General features: G+C 37.3%; 2 protein-coding genes across 4 annotated transcripts; both read left to right on the top strand.

Moving 5' to 3' along the window:
• The first annotated feature begins 2,653 nt into the window (after positions 1-2,653).
• Positions 2,654-10,629, top strand: LOC113752927 (serine-rich adhesin for platelets). 3 transcript variants are annotated; one of them, XM_027296982.1, is made up of 6 exons: positions 2,654-3,760; positions 3,898-4,006; positions 4,311-4,431; positions 4,535-5,272; positions 6,249-8,106; positions 9,730-10,629. In XM_027296982.1, exons 1-6 carry the CDS (start codon positions 3,565-3,567, stop codon positions 10,152-10,154), a joined length of 3,447 nt encoding a protein of 1,148 aa, XP_027152783.1. In that variant the 5' UTR covers positions 2,654-3,564; the 3' UTR covers positions 10,155-10,629. The 3 variants fall into 3 exon arrangements, with proteins under 3 accessions (XP_027152783.1, XP_027152782.1, XP_027152781.1); XM_027296981.1 differs by having other exon boundaries at positions 9,727-10,629; XM_027296980.1 differs by having other exon boundaries at positions 9,718-10,629.
• On the top strand, positions 10,347-19,203 carry LOC113752725 (ATP-dependent DNA helicase Q-like 5). Its single transcript, XM_027296799.1, is given in 19 exon segments — positions 10,347-10,365; positions 11,149-12,353; positions 12,446-12,499; positions 12,738-12,850; positions 12,973-13,363; positions 13,470-13,523; positions 13,636-13,710; positions 13,818-13,871; positions 14,347-14,391; positions 14,506-14,600; positions 14,677-14,803; positions 15,348-15,446; positions 15,537-15,592; positions 15,673-15,775; positions 16,435-16,563; positions 17,232-17,398; positions 17,806-17,830; positions 17,919-18,034; positions 18,621-19,203. Coding segments are annotated over 19 exon segments (3,015 nt in total). The 3' UTR covers positions 18,709-19,203.
• The last annotated feature ends 1,008 nt before the right edge of the window (positions 19,204-20,211 follow it).

Below are 20,211 nucleotides of genomic sequence, written 5' to 3'. Positions count from 1 at the left end.
CTATTGTTTCATGATGCTTTGAGTGGGCTTCAAAGGCCCAACAAGTTTTGTACACTTTCATATTTTATGTATTTTCTAAATTTTAATCACTAGACTATAAATACTACACACAAAATATCCCTTTTCGGTACAAATACTGACAAGTATCGATCGATTTACCTTTAGATCCTTAGAAAAGGGATATCAGTCTTTAGATAATTTTAGGAGTTTAAATTATTAAATGACATATTAAGAATGTATTAAACTACAATTTTCGGTGTCGGCGTGGGTGGGTATATCGTAGAATTTTCAGTATGAGACTAGCGATCGAACGTGTATATAACATATGTCCAAACAGCTTTTTTTTTTTCTTGAGAAACCCACTTAAATTGGGAATTCAAGCATAGAACTAGAAATTAAAGTCAGACTTTCAATTTAGGCAAATATGACGTTTTTCAATTGGATGTAAGATGGATGTCTCATGTATTAGTATTTCTCAACTAGAGTATTAATCTTTGAAAAGAAAATGTAATATATATACTCCAAAATCGGAATATATATATATATATATATATATATATATATTAACTAGTCTAATATTGTCAATTTTGGCAAAAGATGACGTATTCTCTGGCTTCCTGAAGTAGTTATGAATATTAGTATAGCCACTTACCCATTCCCCCTCACCACCCACCCAAACCCATCGCCTCCATAAAGGGGAAAAAAAGAATAAATAGAGAATAAATTGTTGAAATTCCAGTGGGAAAATGACCAGAATTTTCCTAGAATACAAACGCATGCATAAAAGATGAGAAAGCTTTTATTTTTGGTAATCATTGATGAAGGGGACCAGAAAGATGAGGAGATAGAGAAAGGTAGGGAGGAAGGAATAACATTTTGATGGTAAGGCTATTTATCACTGTCGCCCGGAGCAATTATTTTTTGGCTTAATCAAAACTGTGGATGGAGAAAGACCACTGACTCATCCTCCGTGAGCCGAGGCTCAGAGACGGCATTCCTTCTATACCTACCAATTAAAATGACACTCTAATTATTTTTTTTATATATAATTTTTGTTGAAAATATGTGGACGAACCAAATGATTAATCATGTCCTAACCATATAATTAATCTTCTTTCGATTGTGCCTTGAAGCTAAAATTATAGCATATAGTATTAGTGAAACCGGGTTTTATTCAATCTAATTATCTGGTGATTGCTGTCTGTCAAAGAAAACCATGGATTGATCAGATGACTAACCGGCCGGGGTCCCCAACTCCCAGCCTTCAAATCAAAGCAGCATTGCAACCAAAACCTAATTAATTCGGCAGACTCGGCATCTTTAGTTATAAGTATTTGATTATCATCAAGACTAATATAGGCTAAGTACGCTTTTGCTGGCAGATGGATTGGATTTTATTTATTTATTTATTTTTTAAACCTCTCATCGCTCTCTGTACCCTTTCTATCCTCAAATGTCAAGTTCGTGATTCGAATTCTGAATCCGACGACCAGAAAAACTCAGATGAATCGGATCAAGCTGAGCAAGAGGTCTTTAATTAACTTCCACTTCGAGAGGGCACAAACTCTCCCTATATGAATGAGTGGATGTTCTAACTGTTATTATCATTAGTACTCGTTTGTCATTTTACATGATTGCATGGAGGAAAAAAAACCAAAAAGGATGCACATTGCAGCTACCTTTTCGCCTATGTTAAAGTTTTTGACTAATAAGAGGTTTAACTTCGTCCATCATATATTTTTCCCCCCACCCAAATGAGAATAATTTATTTAGAAATTTAATGCACAAGTCGGAGATGCATTGATGTGATTTTAATGTTCAAATTTCACAATCGAGAAAATATGAAAAGTGAGTTGAACAAGAAATAAAATAATATATGAATAGAAAAAAAAAAAAAAACTCAAGAGAAGAATGATCAAACTAATAGCAGATGGCAATACAAAATTCTCAGAGCTAACATATATGAGCTTTGACTGCAGTTGCACCAATCCCTTTCCTTAATTCCTTGTTAACGATAATTTCATGCCTTTGACAATAATATTGTTTATTAGTGTGGTTGGGTCCGATTCGAACCGCTAACCTCTCTTCTTCTACTATGGGGGGAACCAAACAAAGGAGATGTCCTAATCATTCACTAATCATTTTCCGTCCATGAAAACTACACAGAAAACAACAACAACATCTATTTCCTTGTTGCCAGCTAGATTATTAATATGGAATAATAATTTATATATATATATAGTATGTATCTACATAAAAACACCTACTACTACTGTCTCATCAAATTAAACCCCTACTAAGCAACGAAGCATAGGTCTAAAAAGATGACTAAAAAGTGTATCAACGCTTAACAACAAAGGCAATCATCCCTTCCCCCTTACAACTCGTACTTGTGTCTTCTGCCCCCATCACTTTTTCAATGCTATCTTTGGCTCAATACGAGATCTCTATGCTATGCAGGTTTATATATATATATATATATATATATATGATGCTGTGAAACATTTAAAAAAGAGGCCTACACAGAAAATTGCATACAAAGTTAAAATAAATACATGAAAGAAAAAGAGACATTAAAAGATCGGAAAGAAAAAAACAAAGGGAAAAAAAAAAGAAGAGAAACTCAACTCAGCATAAAAGCAAGAAAGAAAAGCTTGCTGGGAAGAAAAGCAGCAGCAGCAGCATCAGCATCGAACAATCATCACCACTAACACCACCGAATCGTAGTAGTGTTAGCTGTGAAAGCAAAGTTTCTTTGATTTGACTATCAAATTTGTGTTGCAGAAGAACTCTGCACATTTTACTTTCCCTCTTCGCAATCCATCTTTCACGTGACGCCTGTTTATTACTGCCTGAAGGGGAAAAAGAAAGAAAAAGAAAAAAACTTTTCTCTTTACTTCTTCTTCTGGGGTTGTTTTTCTTCCAAATTTGGATCCACCTGATCTCTCCCATTCCGGATCCACCACTACCAGATCTCACTTCCCAATTTCACTTCACCATTTGCAATTTCAGGGTTTGCTTGGAGCTGTTGCAAACTTCTGCCGGGATTGGCTTGGTTTCTTCTGTTTCGAGAGAGTTTTGACTTCGCTCGAAACGCAAAATTTCGAGGAATGGCGGTTTTTTGACTTGGCATTCTTTACTTGAGACTTCAGAGAAGTTGAGTTTTGACTTCAGTTAGTCTTTCATGTGCCCCAGTTGACTTCTAGGGATAATAGCTGATTTTTTGGGGGCACTTTGTTAACAATTTCAGCGTCAAATCGATTTTGGGGGCACTTTGGTTTCGATCATAACTTGATATTAGAGATTGTTTCAGTGTTCATTCACGAGGTGGGTTTTTAGTTTGGAGGCAAATCGGCGCAATTTAGGTTGAATTTGGAATGAAATTAGCTGCCTTTCAGGTAACACATTGATCAAGCCGAGAAATTTAGTTAAAAGTAGGTTTCTTGCCGCAATACTGGGTCGAAAGCCTTTGATTGGCTTGGGGTTTGTGGTTTTCGAGATGGCGTGTTTGAAGCTGGGGAACTTGGAGGAGTTTGATTGATAATTACTTGAAGATTTGATAAGATGCCTCCTTCGCCGGCAGTGAGATGCTCCCCTGGGAGGGAGCTGAGGGCAGAAAATCACAAGAGAGGACGTAGTCTTGAAAGTGGGATTCTCTTCAGACAAAGGGATGATGATCTTGCTCTTTTTAATGAGGTGCAGAGCAGGGAGAGAGACAATTTCTTGCTTCAGTCAAATGATGACTTTGAAGACTTGTTCTGTAAGTACCTGATCTTTAACATCTTTAGTCTAGATGTTTTTGGTCTCTGTCTTCATTTAAATACGAGAAGAACCTTCCTTTTTTGTTTGCTTTACTTTGGCTTACAATTGTTGGCCTTATTCATGTGCATTTCTCAGCGAACAAATTAAGATACTTCTCCGATTATAAGCTTGGCATCAACATTCCTGCTCGTGGGGAGAGTAGTGACCTACTCAATGCCGAAGGAGACAAGAATGATTATGACTGGTCGGTTTTCATTCTTCCTATGTGGCAAAGTTGTTTTCTTCTTGTACATATTGAATTAGTTCTCTGACTGTAATTTTCACTTTTTTGGTTAAATCTTGAAACCAGTTGAAAGAACTTTTTGGAGAACATTTTGTTTCCAATAGCAAATATTTAGTGTTGAAAGAAAACAACTGGAGATAACATGTACAACCGATGAGTTCATCTACACGAAGTATCTGCTTTTTTTGATTTCTTCCATTTGACACTCCTGTCTAGCATAGTACTTTCTAGTTATTAATGGTGTAATAGGCGCATCTTGATGTAGGTTGTTGACTCCTCCTGATACTCCACTTTTTTCATCCTTGGATGAGGAGGCAATGCCAATCAACCGTGCACAGAGGGGCAGGCCTCGAAGTCAACCCATTTCAATTTCAAGATCATCAACTGTAAGTTTAGTTCATCAGTGGACTTGCATGTCTTGTTCGAGAAATGTGCTGAGAGCGTTTGTTCACCCTTATCTGATGTTATTCTCTGATATTCAACTTTCAGATGGAAAAGAGTAATAGAAGTAGTAGAGGTAGTGCAAGTCCAAATCGTCTTAGTCCATCTCCTCGATCTAGTCATAGTACGTATCAATCACGAGGCAGGCAATCTCCTGGGCCACATTCAAGTCCACCTCCTAGTTTACGACCTTCTACTCCGACTAGGAGACCATCACCACCACCAAGTAAACCATCAACTCCTGCTCAAAGGTCTTCTACCCCCACTCTTCGGAGGATGAGCACCGGCTCTAGTTGCCCTGCGGCTCCATCCAGAGTAAGGGGTAGTTCCCCTGTGAAGACGAGTAGGGGAAATTCTGCATCACCAAAAATAAAAGCATGGCAAGCCAATATTCCTGGCTTTTCTTCAGAGGCACCTCCCAACCTTCGGACTTCATTGGCTGATCGGCCTGCCTCATATGTGCGGGGAACTTCACCAGCATCTAGAAATGGCTCAAAATCTGGCAGACAATCAATGTCTCCAACTGCTTCTCGAAGCGTTTGTTCATCATATAGTCACGATAGGGACAGATTTAGGTCCCAGAGTAAAGGTTCAATTGCATCTTCTGGTGATGATGATGTAGACTCTCTACAATCAATTCCCATTAGCAGCTCAGACCATTCAGCTCTTAGGAGTGTCAGTACATTCTCGAATCGTAGGGATCTGAGCTCTTCAAAGAAGCCCACAAAAATAGTAACTTCCAGCTCTGCGCCAAAAAGATCCTTTGACATTGCAATTCGACAAACGGTATCTTACTTTACTGCTCTGCTGTTGGATAAATATATGGCTTTCCACTGGCTGCTAAGATTGACATCCATTTTGACACTCAGAGGTGTAAATCTTAATGGAGCTGTTTAGTTGAGCTGCATTGGGACTGATGCATATGCTTTAATGGGTCATTTTTAAGTGATATGTGCAGTAAGTGTCCAATAATGTCATAACATGGTGGAATTAATTGACCAAAAAAAAAGGAAGGAATCACCATTCCTATGGAACCTGCAGTTTTGCATCATCATGCAACGTAATGGTAATAAGCCAATTTCATTGCTTGACAGTAATGCCAGATAATAATAATCTTTGTGGAGACCACGTATATCAATCATACAATACACATATTAAGTCTGAGGTCATGGAGCTTAGTTGGCAAAAAGTAGTTTGACTTGCTCAGAATCAATTTAAAAGTACTTCCATAGCATCTTTTTATCCTCCGCATCCAAAGTAGTAAAAAGTCATACAGTTAATTTATTCTGTCTCACAACTTAGAAAAGTGAAATGGGGAGACCTCGGGCTTATATGTATGCATGGAGCTGAAGTGCCAAAATAGGGCTGATCGTGGAGTTGGCAACATCTCCAGACTTCACTGTAAAAATACCTTCGCTTGCCACATGATGAGTATGGCGAGGAGTAACGTTGTGCTGTGATGCCATGATGAACACGGCATCTCTATTGATTTCTGAATTCGAGATAACAATCATTATTGATTTTTTAATTTGAGATAAAGCTAATGCTTGTACTTTTAGGCCACTTGCCGTGCATTAAATGCAACACGTAGTGACATGCTTGTTTGACGTGTGAGTTTGAATGGTTTTCCTTATGCATGACTTGCATGTGCATTTTGTGGTTTTTGGCTTCCACAATCTGATTAAAATATGCCATGGGTATCAAATTGAGTTTCCATGGTAGAAGTAAAGACCTTCATCCCTTTTTTTTGGTTCTTTTGTAGGATAATAGAAAAGGCTCTCCGCATAATATGTTCAGGCCTCTTTTATCTAGTGTCCCCAGTTCAAGCTTTTATGCTGGTAAATCAAGTGCTGCTCATCGGGCTGTCATATCTAGAAATTCTTCTGTCACAACTAGCAGTAATGCAAGCTCTGATCTGGGAACCAGTGGTGCGCACGATACTGAAGGTAGTGAACATAACCAGGAGGGTATTACCAACGCCTGCATAAAGGCACCATACCATGACATACAAGAAGAAGTATTTGCCTTCGACAAGGCTGATTCCATAGATGACAAATCTGTAGATAAGAATAATGAGAAATTGTCAGACAGGCATGATGAAGATGATGGCCATCTTGTGTTGGATTCTCATGTAGTTGGTGATGGAAGTTCTACCCACCAGGATAAAGGATTGGAAATTTCAGTTGCTTCTGAAGTCTTCGATGTGAAAGGTGACTGTCAAGATGTACATAGTTTTGAGGAGCCTCTACTCTGCTCCAGATGTGGTTGCAGGTATCATGCCATTGAAGAAATTGATGGGGACCTAAAACTTTGTAGAAACTGCAGAAGTGCAGAAATACTTTCTGTTCTATCACCCAAAACAGTGATTGCTGTTGAGAACTTACCAGCTGTCTCTGCAAAAGTTTTAGATCATGGATCAGTGGATGCTTTTGCTCCATCTGCAGCAATGCTTGTATCTTTAGCTGTAAATGCTATGGATGAACCAGGAACTGAATGCCATACTGAGCCGAATGCTAATCTACCAGAGAGTTCTGGTGCACTAGGTGAGCTGAATCTTGTCAGCCAGCAAGTCGGAAGTCAACCAACTTTAAGTGGCAACACAATACTTAATGATGAGATTGTTGCTCAGCAATTGCAGAACAACAGTGGCTATTCAAATTTAAAGGCCGATGTTTCAGAAGGTGCAGGTATTTCTCTATTGTTGACACCACACAGTGTCAAGGGGCCTATCATAAGGAGTAGGACTTTTACTGCCACCAGCATAACTTGTGATGACTTTTCCTATGTGAGAGACAGTGCAACAAGCACAAGAAGCTCCTTTGGGTATGGTACTGCCTCTGCATCCTCTTCTCTTGACTTGGGATCGAGTAGACAAACTGAAGCTCGTGCTCAAAGGCAATTAAGTAGCAGGAAGTCGGACACTGAAAATTACAGATATGAGATGTACTCAAAGCACCAACGCTCAGTCTCATCTTTGTCTGGAACTTCAACTCATGGTTTCCAAGCTTCAAGTCTTGCAACAAGCTCTCATGACGAAAGTCTTGAGGTATCTGCGGCCGTCCATGTGGAAAGAATTAATCTGGAGGTGACTCGTGTTCCTCTCCAAGACCTTTCACTTGCTTCAGAAAGTATAGAGTTGGACAACATGAGCACTGATATTGAAAGTGATAGCAATTTGAGAACAGTTTCAGAGCTGTCAAGCCATACAGCAAACATCCATCTAGGAGATGCTTATGTGAAATCAGCTTCAAATATTGAAGAGCCTGCTTTGCATGAGCATGTTGAAGAATTGGCAAATGATTCTCAGGGTGGCATCAGTTTAGAAGCATCATCTACATATCCTGAGACTTGTCAGGAGGAAGATTGCTTGTCAAATGCTTCTACTGACCGTCTGGATGTTGCAGAGGTTCCCAACTTGAGCTCTTTGGATGCTATATCAGAGTTGGAATCTGAGAATGATCATGTGATTTCTCCTGATTCTGTATTTGATATGGACTCCCAAAATTCAAGAAGCAGCATGGATGGCTTGCAGGATCCTTCTCATCGCATTGTGTCCTCTCATGACATATCAGCTTCTATTGAAGAATCTGTCAACCAAGATCATGTGCACTGCATTCTTGGTATGTAAACTTCTTTATCCATTTTAATCTTGTCCTTTTTGCTTTGTTTACTGTTTGTTAGTTATTCTTTCAATTTATTGCTTTCACGAATTCGTGCTTTAGGTCATTAGAGTTTGATATCATTTTACATCATTACTCAACTAGATTCTAGGACTTTGTGTTGGCTAGTTGTGGAATTCTATGCAGTTGTATGATGAGAGGATATATAGTAGAGAGTCTGGAACTTAGTTTAATGGTGTCTTTTCAACCTTTTGACATTGACTTATTCCAAAAATGTGCTTTTGAACTCAAGAGACTGTCTAAAACTGCAAAAGCAGATATTAGCCTATTACATCTTGTGTCTCAAGTTTCTTATGAATTCTTCCCAGGATGTGTATCATTTTAGATTTCTTTGTTGATATTTGCCTCACTTTTTTCCAATTGAACCAATAATAAGCCAAGACGATGCACATTTCACATTTAATACTCTGAACTTTCACTAAGTTTCTGTTTCTTTGCGCCTGTTCTTAATTGATTTTGATTCTTGTAAAAGCTGATCTTAGAAAAGCTTAAAATTGAAATCTAAAAGGCATGTCTCTACTAGCTTCTGATTTTGGCTTTTCATAGTTTAAAAAAGCCAAAGGCTGAAAGAAGAGTCTTTGAGATCATCTTATGACACATTTTTCAAATTGAGAAGCTAAAAGCAGGTCCAGAAATTGACTTGGGAACAGGCCCATCGTGACTGAAGTCAAAGTGCTAGGGATTTCGTTTAAAGCTCATCAGCTGCTGCAATAGACTGAGTTTAGAAGGCTGAGTTTATACTACATTAACCCTTCCTTCATGTTTTATAAACACTAGCGGGAATAGCCACACCCTATGGGCGTGCAAATTAAGAAAAGAATTAAGTTATTTTTATTAAAACCAATGGAAGTTATTAGAAGTTTTATTTATTTATTTTTTGTTGCATACCAAGAAAAAATTGAATTCTCTTTGCAAAAAAAAAATAAAAATAAGTTATTGGAAGTTAAAATAGTGGAAGTTATTGGAAGTTACTGAACTTTAGTAGTTATCTTTAGTAAATCTTACTTTTGTGAGGGTAAAATTGAAAAAATAAAAGATGACAAAATATTTTTACACCAAACCCGTGCTTCATTGCTTTTATATGGAAAGATGTTCTGGCTAAATAAGATGCATATGATGCACCTTTCCGAGAAACTTCAGCAATTATGCTTTTCGTGCAGAAGAAACCTCATGGTTTTAACTTCCAAAGAATAAATGAAAGCCAATGTTGAGAATCTAATAATTTGTGAACTATATGCTTATGAGGTGGTGTAATTTATTCTTTAGATCTGAAGTGTTGCACTGTGCTGAACTTACTTTCATATTGCTAAATGTAACACTGTCCCATCAATTTCATTTCATCAAGGTCCTTTTACTTGTATCATTGCTTCGCCAAAGATAATCTTCCTTAGCAATTTGTAAGAGTTGTAAATCTTGCTTCATGTATTATATTTCCTGTATGACTTCTTTTCCTTCTTCACACTTTGATCACGTTTCCCTGAATACTAATTCTAATAAATAAAGAAAGAAAAACCAAGGAATTGATGCATAAAAATGCTGAAATTCTCGAAGTGTTGACAGAAGAATCAACTGTCATGCTAGAAGGCCAAGGAGACACCCACACTAGGAGCTTGACACTAGAAGAAGCAACAGATAGTATACTCTTCTGCAGCTCCATCGTCCACAATCTGGCCTATGAGGCTGCAAGTATTGCAATAGAGAAAGAAAACTACACCCAGTTGGAGGGTTCCAGGCCAGCAGTAACTATCGTTGGAAAAACAAATCCTGACAGAAGGGAATCACGTACCAGAATTGTGTCCAAGCGCAATACTAAGCCCCAAAAGGCTAGGCAAAGGCGGCTAGAAACAGACTCAAAACCCCCTCCTAGCAACATTGCATCTGATGAGAAAAGTGATGTTTCTACTGCTCGTATTGTTGGGTCTCCTGCTAGGGGTGATAGTGTGAAACCTCCAAAGCTGGAATCCAAGTGTAACTGTGCAATTATGTAAGCTTTCTTCCAGAAAAGATTGCTGTGCTTGTCACAAGGTTGCTTGGGGTGCTCCAGTCAACTTAATTTTGTTGAAGGCCGAGAATTTTTAATTCAATGGGGAGATGTTTGGATAACTACCAATTGCATTTTGTTGTTTGCAAGTAATTCGTAAGAAATATGTCATTGTAAAGTTGTAGTTCTTATTAGGCGGATGATAGCTGAAGGCTCTGGTAGGTTGTTTATTGTTCCACTTGCCATATTCTTGTTAGCATTTGTATTTGATTCCAACCCTTTACTAGAGAGCAAGCGGTAATTCTTTTGCTGTGCTGCTATAGAAATGTTTATTCAAGCACTAGCATTTCTGTTCAGTGTAATTGTGGCTGATAAAATTTGATTCATTCTTGTCATTTGCTTTTGTATTCTTATTGGAGATGATAGATAAACCTTGGGATGTTACTGGAAAGTATAGGCAGGCACTCGTGCCTTTTCTTGGATTTGCTCGGTGGAGCTATTTCTTTTATTTTCTCCAAAAACTTTTGATCACAAGCCCAACTGCCCTTAAATCAACAATGCCATGTTGAGTCTCCCAAGCACTGAGATAACCGAAGCGTCATTGTTGTGGTGATTGTATTCAATCTGCAGTAGCGCCGGTAATATATGTAAGAAGAGACGTCAAATCTCAAGAGTTGGCAGGTAAGGTTGATGGAATGTAGATAGATAAGCGTAAGGCTTACCCTTGAAAAACACAAGTCTTCTGGGACCAAGTTTCCAAGTCCGAGGGAGGGGGGAGTTCCAAGGGAGCTTAGGATTGTGTATGATCATCCGATGAATCACCGCTGGATTTCTAGTCAATGTGCTAGTAGTACGGGTCTGAAGTGACAATAAAACCCTTGCCTAGTTGTCCATGTCTATGTCTAAATCTGAACTTTCCCTCCATAAAAGAGGCGGGAAGAGACCTACAACTGCACAGTGCACAGCATAAGGTTGCAGTCACGAGTCAAGTTTCTCTTAAGCTATTTCCATGGACTCCGATTCCGATGGCTCTCACATTTCCGCAACGCCACCACGTGATTCACCACCTCCCTCTCCGCCTCCAGCATCAGCAAGACCCGCTCTTCTTCTATCCTCCGCCAAATCAAGAACTAAATTTAAAGCCGCCACCATTTCCAAGTCCACTTCACGCCCCATCCTGAAACCAAAACCCTCTAGCAAATGCTCTAAGTCAGCTATAAATCCTGATCCGAAACTACCCCTTCAAGGAAACCCAACTAAAATTTCACTTCCCCCACCTGACCTCTCCAGTTTACCCTTCCATCATATCCACCGCTCTGGCTCAATTAATGGAAGCTCCTCATTTTCCTCCAATTGCAACCATTCAGTCCCAACCCTTGTACCTGTTGGGCGTCTGATATCCAAGTTTGCATCTTTCTCGAAAACCCGGAAAGAAAATCTGAAATTTGAGCCCCTTGAATCTAATCCCACTGAACCTTTATTAACAACCCCAAAGCCGAAGGCAGAGTTAGGGGATGACAATGTGGTCCGACAAGAAACTGGAAATGAAGGATTTAATGCGTCCAAAGTGGTGAAGAAACATCCTAATTGCATTGAAAGTGGCGTGTCTTCTGCTTCTAACGCTTCTATATCGTCAGCGACAAGGGTTAAATTTAAAAGTGAAGGTAACTTTGTGAAACTGAATATTAATGGTTATGGAAGGAAAAAGTTCAAAATCAAGGGGAAGCACAGGAATCTTGGAAGTTCATCAATTGGGCGTCAAAGATTTTCCAGAAGACGTAATAGGAAATTTGGAGTTGAAAATAAAGGAGAAGGAGAAGTGGGCGGATTATGTGATGAAGATGATCATGTTTTGGAGATTAAACACGTGCAGAAAATATCTAGTTTTGATATCGGTACAATTGAAGAGGCTGTGATGAGGGTACGAGATGAGGCATCAGATGAGAATTTACTGAGGCTATTGAAATTAAGTCATGGCTATGATTCATTCAGGAATGGGCAATTGGAGGCTATTAAGATGGTGCTTTCTAAGAAATCAACCATGTTAATTTTACCAACTGGCTCTGGGAAGTCTTTGTGTTATCAGGTGCCTGCGTTAGTTTTGCCAGGAGTTACCCTTGTCGTTAGTCCATTAGTCGCTTTGATGATTGATCAGCTCAAACACCTACCTCCTACTATTCCTGGTGCTCTCCTGTGTAGCAGTCAGGTAGTAATACGTGCAGCAGTGTTTGTGTTTGTTTTGCACGTTAATAATTTCTGATCTTGTAGGCTCTTTTTTTTAATTTTATTTTTTTGTAGACACCAGAAGAGGCTTCCGAGGCACTTAAGTTATTAAAGAACCAAACAATAAAGGTAACTGGAGACATGGAAACTTCTAGTTCCATTCCTATATTTACCTGCAGGCATGTGATTTATTCTGTGAATTTGCTGTTTAAGTCAAATTTTTGAATAATTGAACTGTCCCACAAAATATAGAAGTATGCGGTGGATGATGCTGGGTTATGTTGCATTTTTCCAAAGTTATACACTTTATGAGCTTTTCCCTTTTACCTTAAGTGCCAAGAGTTAGAACTGGTTGGTCATGTTTCAGGTACTCTTTGTTTCACCAGAGAGGCTTTTAAATGTCGAATTCATATCCATATTTTCTGGCATTTCTTTAATATCACTTGTTGTGATTGATGAAGCCCACTGTATATCGGAATGGTAAGTTCTTGCACGTTCAGTAACTTGTTGAATTTTGTAACTTTCCCCTTACATGCATTTCAGACTAGATGGATGCAGTTTTCATGCTTGCAATTCTTCATATATGCTGAACAAATTGACAGGTCACACAATTTCCGGCCTTCCTACATGAGGCTAAGGGGATCAATGTTGCGTGCTAAGCTTCATGCTGATTGCGTTCTTGCAATGACTGCAACTGCAACATCTAAAACGTTGCATAATGTGATGCATGCTTTAGAAATTCCTGCAACAAATCTAATCCAGGCTGTCAAAATGAGGGAAAATCTGCAATTATCTCTGTCACAGACTGGAAATAGGCAAGTATACACTCTTATTCTCTTTTAGTTTTGACTTGACTCCTTTTGTCTTCTATTTGCATTGAGCATTCTCTCTCTCTCTCTTTTTTTAAAATCCAGAATGAAAGATCTAATGACATTACTCAAATCTTCTCCCTATGTGGAGATAAAAAGCATAATTATTTACTGCAAATTTCAGGTAATCTTCGCATAGTTTTTACTAGTTCTTTGCAGATATACCACATTTTGCACTAGTATAGCATTGGCTGGTGACTGATTTTATTTGTCCTTTTGGTGGTTCACAGTCTGAAGCTGACCTGATAAGCAGATATCTATGTGACAACAATATCTCAGCTAAGGTTGGTGCTGCATATACTTGCTTTTTGTGGTGGGCAATGTTAACATTATCCTGATCTGGTGTGCTCAATTTTTCTTTGATTGAAACTTGAGAATCTGTTAGTTCCTTTTCAGAGTTATCATAGCTCTATCCCTGCAGAAGATCGACGTCGTATACAGGAAATATTTTGTTTGAACAAGATAAGGGTGGTAGGTACTTGTGTTAACTCTTTACACCTTATGCCTTAAGCATAGCAGAAAGTTTCTTCAGCATTTTGCTTTATTTTAATTAGTTTACAATCTTTTGTGTTTGGAAGGTTGTTGCAACTGTGGCTTTTGGCATGGGACTTGATAAAAGGGATATTGGAGCTGTAAGGACATTTTCTCGGTTCTTCTTGCATTGTAGAATATTCTTAAATAATACTAAAACGTCTGTGTATGTAAAAAGTAGATATCAAAATGTTGCGTCAATAAGTTACGTCTCTTTCTTAGGCTTGGCAGACATTGGTTTCTAGTATTGCTTAGCTCAGCTGACGACAGTTACTTTATAAAGCAGTAGTTTTTGTCAGGTGTTTATATGAGAACTTTTTTGTCAATCTAAAAGAATAAATAATTCTGTCTGTTCATGATCTTCATGCTGAACCTGCTGATCCTGCTGGATATGTGGTGGTTACTGCAATAACCTAGCAGATTGGCTTATGCATTTGTTGAAAATCTATTTACATGTCAGTTGTACAAAGTTTCAATAAGCAATGTTCTTAATTTTTTTATATGCTCCATCTTCCATTTCATAGTTCTTTTACTTTCTAGTATTTGTGCTAGACTTCTTTTGTGCTTTTGTTTCAGGTAATACATTACAGCTTACCAGAAAGCTTGGAAGAATACGTTCAGGTTGATACCTGTTCTACAAAAAATTGAACTCTTTTCAAAATCTTTTAGATCACGTGGTCTCTTGATGTCCTTTCTTTAAATTTTATTCAGCTAAGCTAAATGTAAACCATGCAGGAGATAGGCCGTGCTGGACGTGATGGAAGATTGTCGTATTGCCATCTTTTTTTTGATGAGGCTACCTACTTCAAGATGCGTAGTCTTATGTACAGGTATTAAGTGTCATCCCACCTTTTCATCTTTCTTTTTTGGTTTCAAAATATCTAAAAATCGGTACATTGTTCCCAGTGATGGTGTAGATGAGTATGCTGTGAAGAAGTTCCTTTGTCAAATTTTCAGTAATACAAATTCATCAGGCAAAATTTGTTCAATAATCAAGGAATCTGCATCTCGGAAATTTGATATCAAAGAAGAGGTCCTTCCTTTTCCTTTCAAATAAGAGCCTCTTGATGTTTCTGAAGAATAAGCTGTACTTCTGAACTTAAAACTCTGCATTCTGTAGAATCAGTAGCCAGCATATCAACTTGCTGGTTGAATACTGTTTTTATTTCTTTGACTGAATAAGAAGGACCACATCCAATCTGATATTTGTATATGCCTAAAGACAAAGGGCCTAATTCCTTTCTTTAGCAGTTGCAACTCTCCTTAAATATATCGTGAAGTGTTTTAATCAAAATGGAAGCACTTTCCCCTTTATTGCACCATTGAGCCTCCAACAAAATCTTTGGCATATTAGTTATCTGTACTTCAAACCCCATATACTTGCTTTATGCGTAGCTGGCATGCTTTTTCTGTAATAATATGACTGCATTTTGAGTTACACAAGTACTAAATTACTCAATAGGGGAAAATGTCCCTTTAAGATGTTGAATCTATCCAAAAGCAGCACATGGTGTGGTTTCAAAATCCCTTCAGCTGTTCTGACAATGTTGTACCTCTAAATATGCTTGCCCTGTTAGGTGATGCTTACAATTTTAACTCAGTTGGAATTGGATGACCTGCAATACCTGAACTTGCTTCCACAGATCAAGGTTACTTGCACTTTAAATTTCCATCAGGTAGTTTGTGACTTTATGTTATATTGTCTCTCAGGTGGATTTGTTTGTTCTAACTTTGGTTATCATTTCTAATAAGTTCTATGACTGTAGACTTCCCCATCTTTGCTCGCAAATAAAGATATTGTAATTGCAGCAATTTTAAAGAAGTAAGGATTAGTTTTTTGATTATTATTACTAGCTGGACGTCTTTCTCATTGATTTTCATGAGCTAAACAAACGCTTTCAGGTCTGAACTGAAAGACGGGCAGTATGTGTTTGACATACCAAGTACAGCAAATAGCATCAGATGGCAGGCTACTGACTTGTCGAACCATTTGAAGAGTCTAAAGGTGCAAGTCATAAATTATCTGCATTTATATTCGAGTATATGCAAGTCACATATCAACATGTGGAGAAATTTGGCAGCTAATCTATAGCTTTATCACAGTAATCTTTCAATGAGCAAATGAATTATTAGGACTTAATAGATATTTGAAGGCAGCCGGCAACAGTTATAGTGGAACTTGATTATTATCATGTAAAGTTTCCTCATTGGCAAAATTTTTTCACACCACCAGTGAAACTGTATACTGTTGACCAATCTTGACTAGCTCGCTGCTTTCTAGTATTTATGATTATCAATGACTTAATTGGAATGTCTTCTAAGAGGATCTTAAAAAGTCAGCATGAGTTTTAAAAAAAAAAAAAAAATAGAGCATGGGCAATTATTTGAAAACAATGTTCTGGTAATGGGAGCCATGATGTTATTTCAGATGTTTGTATTATCAACAAGAAGAGATACCATCTAAAACCTGTTATTGTCATATTAATAAATCAACCACAAGTTTGAACTCTATGCATCAAATGGTTTGTTATTCGTAGAACATGGTAGCATACATGATTAGCAAGTCTGTCTCGCAACTTCCAGACATTAATCAACTATATACTTTCTATTGGCTTACATTAAGAAAGGAACTTGAATTGTTGCTAACTTTGCCGCTCATTTTAGTTGAAGGGAGAGATTACATATGAATTGAAGGATCAGGCATTTTGCTATAGAATTGTGGATGTGCCGAATGATGTTTGTTCTTTGGCAGCAAATATTACAAAGTGGTTATCAGATGTTGAGATCTATAAGGTGATTGTCTCTGCTAATATGTTACTGATCAATTTTGTAGTTGTTTGATGTATGTATAACTGTGCATGTTACCTTGTTTCTTTGGTTTACAAATATGGGTGGTTGAAGACTAGAACGTGATGGCTCATGGTCCAAAGTTCAGAGCTATAAGAGTATCTCTGCTTGCATTTAACTTCTTGTTCATGTCTGTTTATGATATTTCCTCTGTGGTTGGGTATGATGGCCTCTGCAATTGTCAAAACTTATTCTAATTGATCTGACTTTTTAAGCATCTTCAACAACCACCTTGGATATATCAAAAATAGTATATTTTGGTGGTGAACACCTCCATTACCACTACTGTATCAAGCTTCAGTTTGACTTTCTTGGCACCTGGCATTCCTGGACATCACAAGTATCTGGACAACCATCATGACTCTTTAACTAGATAAATGCTTTCTCAAGCCTTGGTCAAAATTTCAAAGTATCTAGAATTTTCCTGTGACCTTTTGATCGTTTCAAAAATGGTAGACCCAAATACTGAACCCTGGGGAAGAAACGATTTCTTTTGATAAAGATCGTGCCCAATTTCTGAACTTCCTAAACTTGAGGCCAATATTGGCCTGGGGAGCTTGTGCTTCACTTAATTCAACCATTTACCTGACAATATTTTCTTCCTTCTGGCATAGGTTCGGAAATTAGATGCAATGTTCAATGCTGCGGTCTTTGCAGTAAAACAGTGTAATAAAGTGGATGGATGTAATGACCATCAACATACCCCTTGCTTACAAAGGAAGATTTTCGAGTACTTCAACAGCAATGATGATGATATCCCCAATATCATGGCTGAAAGCAGGTTGCAAATCCATTACGCTTTTCTGCACATTGCACTTTTTACTTCAAATTTGCGCTTACCGTGGTTCTATGAAGTTATGTGAACCTTGGATTGTCAAAACACGTCACACATTTCACAGAGCACCACTTCTTTCTCCCTCAGGTGTTTATAACATTAGAACCTCTGTCAGTGAACTGTTTGATGTTGTCTTAAGTTGCATGTCATCGCACTAAAACTAGTAAAATTATCTATCAGTTTTTGTCCTTAGGACCATAGAAGTGTCTATAATCCGATATTTCATGACCAATTCCTCTTCGGTTCTACTGTATCCGGAATCAAGCATAACGGTTTTTTCTTTTTTCAGTAACATGTCTGTGCTCTATGTAGCATTACTAAGTGTACTGAAACAAATTTTTTCAAATATGCAGCCGCTTTCTGAGAGCCGACATAAAGGTGAGTTTTTGTTGTTAATAGCCTATACTTCTGTAAAAAAGAAAAAGTTGGCAGAGTCGTAATTTCATTCCTCTGTTTTGTTCAAAAGGTGTTTTTGCAGAGTCATTCACAGGCAAAATTTACCCCCAGAGCTGTTGCTAGGATAATGCATGGCCTCGCCAGCCCAGCCTTTCCTTCTGCAACTTGGTCAAGAACTCATTTCTGGTATCTTTACTGCATCACCAATCTGTGCTTTAAGATTCAGAAGAAGTGAGTAGTGACTGAACCCTAGGGAAAGTTGTCAACACATACGCACCCAAAAAAAAAAAAAAGTGCTTGCTTCCTTCCATGGTGTGCTAGTTTTGGTTAAAAGTAAATGACATTTGCAGCTTCCTCAGATATGTTCAATGGTTCTTTCGAATAAACCTAATGTTTGCTTTTCTTGTGGATAATCTACTCTTCAAAGTAGTGCATCAGCCATCCTGGTAAAATGAAAGATACATGTTTTAGATCTGTTTTGCCACTAGTTTTCACAAGTTTCAAAGTCTACTGCGTGGATTTTGTCTCTCCTTGAATCATGAGGTTGTGTAGGACTATGAGGTTATTTTATTCATCAGGAAAAATTCAAGTCTCTTTCCATGCTTTGCCAGGACACTGACATAACTGAGTTTGTCTCTGCAGATTTTCTTGAGCAACTCGCAGGGTTAATACTGTCTTTTTTTCATTATAATATGGATCTCATAGCATTATGTTTTATGCTTTGTTGAAAAAAAAAAAAGATAGAAGTTGATCTACCTCTGCTTGAATTCAGGGGAAGATACACGCAGGTAGACTTTAAAGTGGTAATGGAAGCAGCAAGAGCAGAGCTCATGAAATTTGTTTCTCCTAGTGTCGTCTAAATGTTTCCCCAGTAACCGAAGGAAGCCTTCTGCACCGCCTAGTTGTCTCTAATGGCATTCAATTCAAGAGCCAGGGAGTCGAAACATTTTGGTCGACTGAGTTCACGATACAAGCCTGGTGCATTCAAGCTGTCTCTGCCAGAAGAATAGTAAGATTAAGTAGATTATTGGTCATCAGGTCAGTTTGGCCGATACAGACATTATGACTGATTTTTGAACCAAGAACCTGAAAAATGCCGGTGGGAACGCCTTTGCGATTGCACCAGAGGCATGAGAAGCTAGTCATTTTTTGAAGCTGAGGATGGAATGGGAGTGCAAATGACCTTAAGAAATCTGAGGCCTGCATTTGATTATTGAACTCGCTGTCGAGACTTTCCTGCATTAAGGTTGCTGCAGTGGAATGTTTGATTTTTTAACCTTATCAAATGTATGATGCATTTTTTATGCAGATAAATATCCCGCTTGGTTTTTTTTTTTGTTTTCTGATTTTTTTAAATTTTGTCACGATGTTATTTACTTTAGTTTCATTTTTTTAATTATTATTTGTTATTTTTATCTTATCATTTTATTTTTTCGTAGTTTGTTAACTTATTTATTTTTAAACATTATCAATTTATGACAAACTTGAGTCTTCTTTCCTATTTTTTTTAAATGAAATTTTAAATTTACGTATGAAAAAAAAAATGCTAGCGGGTTTGAGTGATTTTTTCATCCTTAATCATAGTTCATAAATTAATTTTTTCCAAACCAGTAGTGAAATTAGGGGTGGCAATTTTCGACACGATCTGAAAACACGACACAAACCTAACACGAAATTAATGGATTTGGGTTGAGGTTTTGCAGGTTCGGGTCAGAATCGGATCAAATCCGATGAATTTAAAAAGAAAACGGGTCGAATTCGGGTCAATCCGTGAGTGACTCGATAACCCGTTTACGAATTAAAAATAATTTGATAAACATAAAAATTATTTTATCTAACTAAATTAAGTTATTCTTTTTTTCCAAAGGCATTAATCACTTAATCCTAAATGAATTTATTTAACTTGTGTGAAGTTGAAATTATTATATATTTGGACAAATAATGTATTATATTATTTTTTACTTTTTTACTGTTTTAATTTATTTTATATTTGGTTTGTGATAAAATACTGTTATGGTGTTTTAATTTATTTTAGATTTGGTTTGGGATTATTTATTTAAAATTTTATTACTTGATTATATAATTAGTCTTGTAAAATTGGTTTTATTAGAAATTACAGTGATAAATTAATAAATTAAAATTAAGTTTCAGGTTATTTTGGTACAAAGTTTATTGTCTAACTTAGATAATAAAAAAATATGTTTGAAGAAAAAAAATTCTTTTTGAATATAATGTAAGTGAGATAAAAAGATTAGTTTTTAAAAAATGATTTAACCATTTTTGTTCAAGAAAGAATAATATTCTTATAAGAACCATTTGACGGCATATCCAGTTGACCGTTGAAGTGTTCCAGCCATCAGGCT

Source organism: Coffea eugenioides, chromosome 11 (genome assembly GCF_003713205.1).
Source record: "Coffea eugenioides isolate CCC68of chromosome 11, Ceug_1.0, whole genome shotgun sequence".
NCBI classification, from domain to species: domain Eukaryota; kingdom Viridiplantae; phylum Streptophyta; class Magnoliopsida; order Gentianales; family Rubiaceae; genus Coffea; species Coffea eugenioides.
Note: the sequence above shows the minus strand (reverse complement) of the source record. Positions and strands in the feature narration are given on the sequence as shown.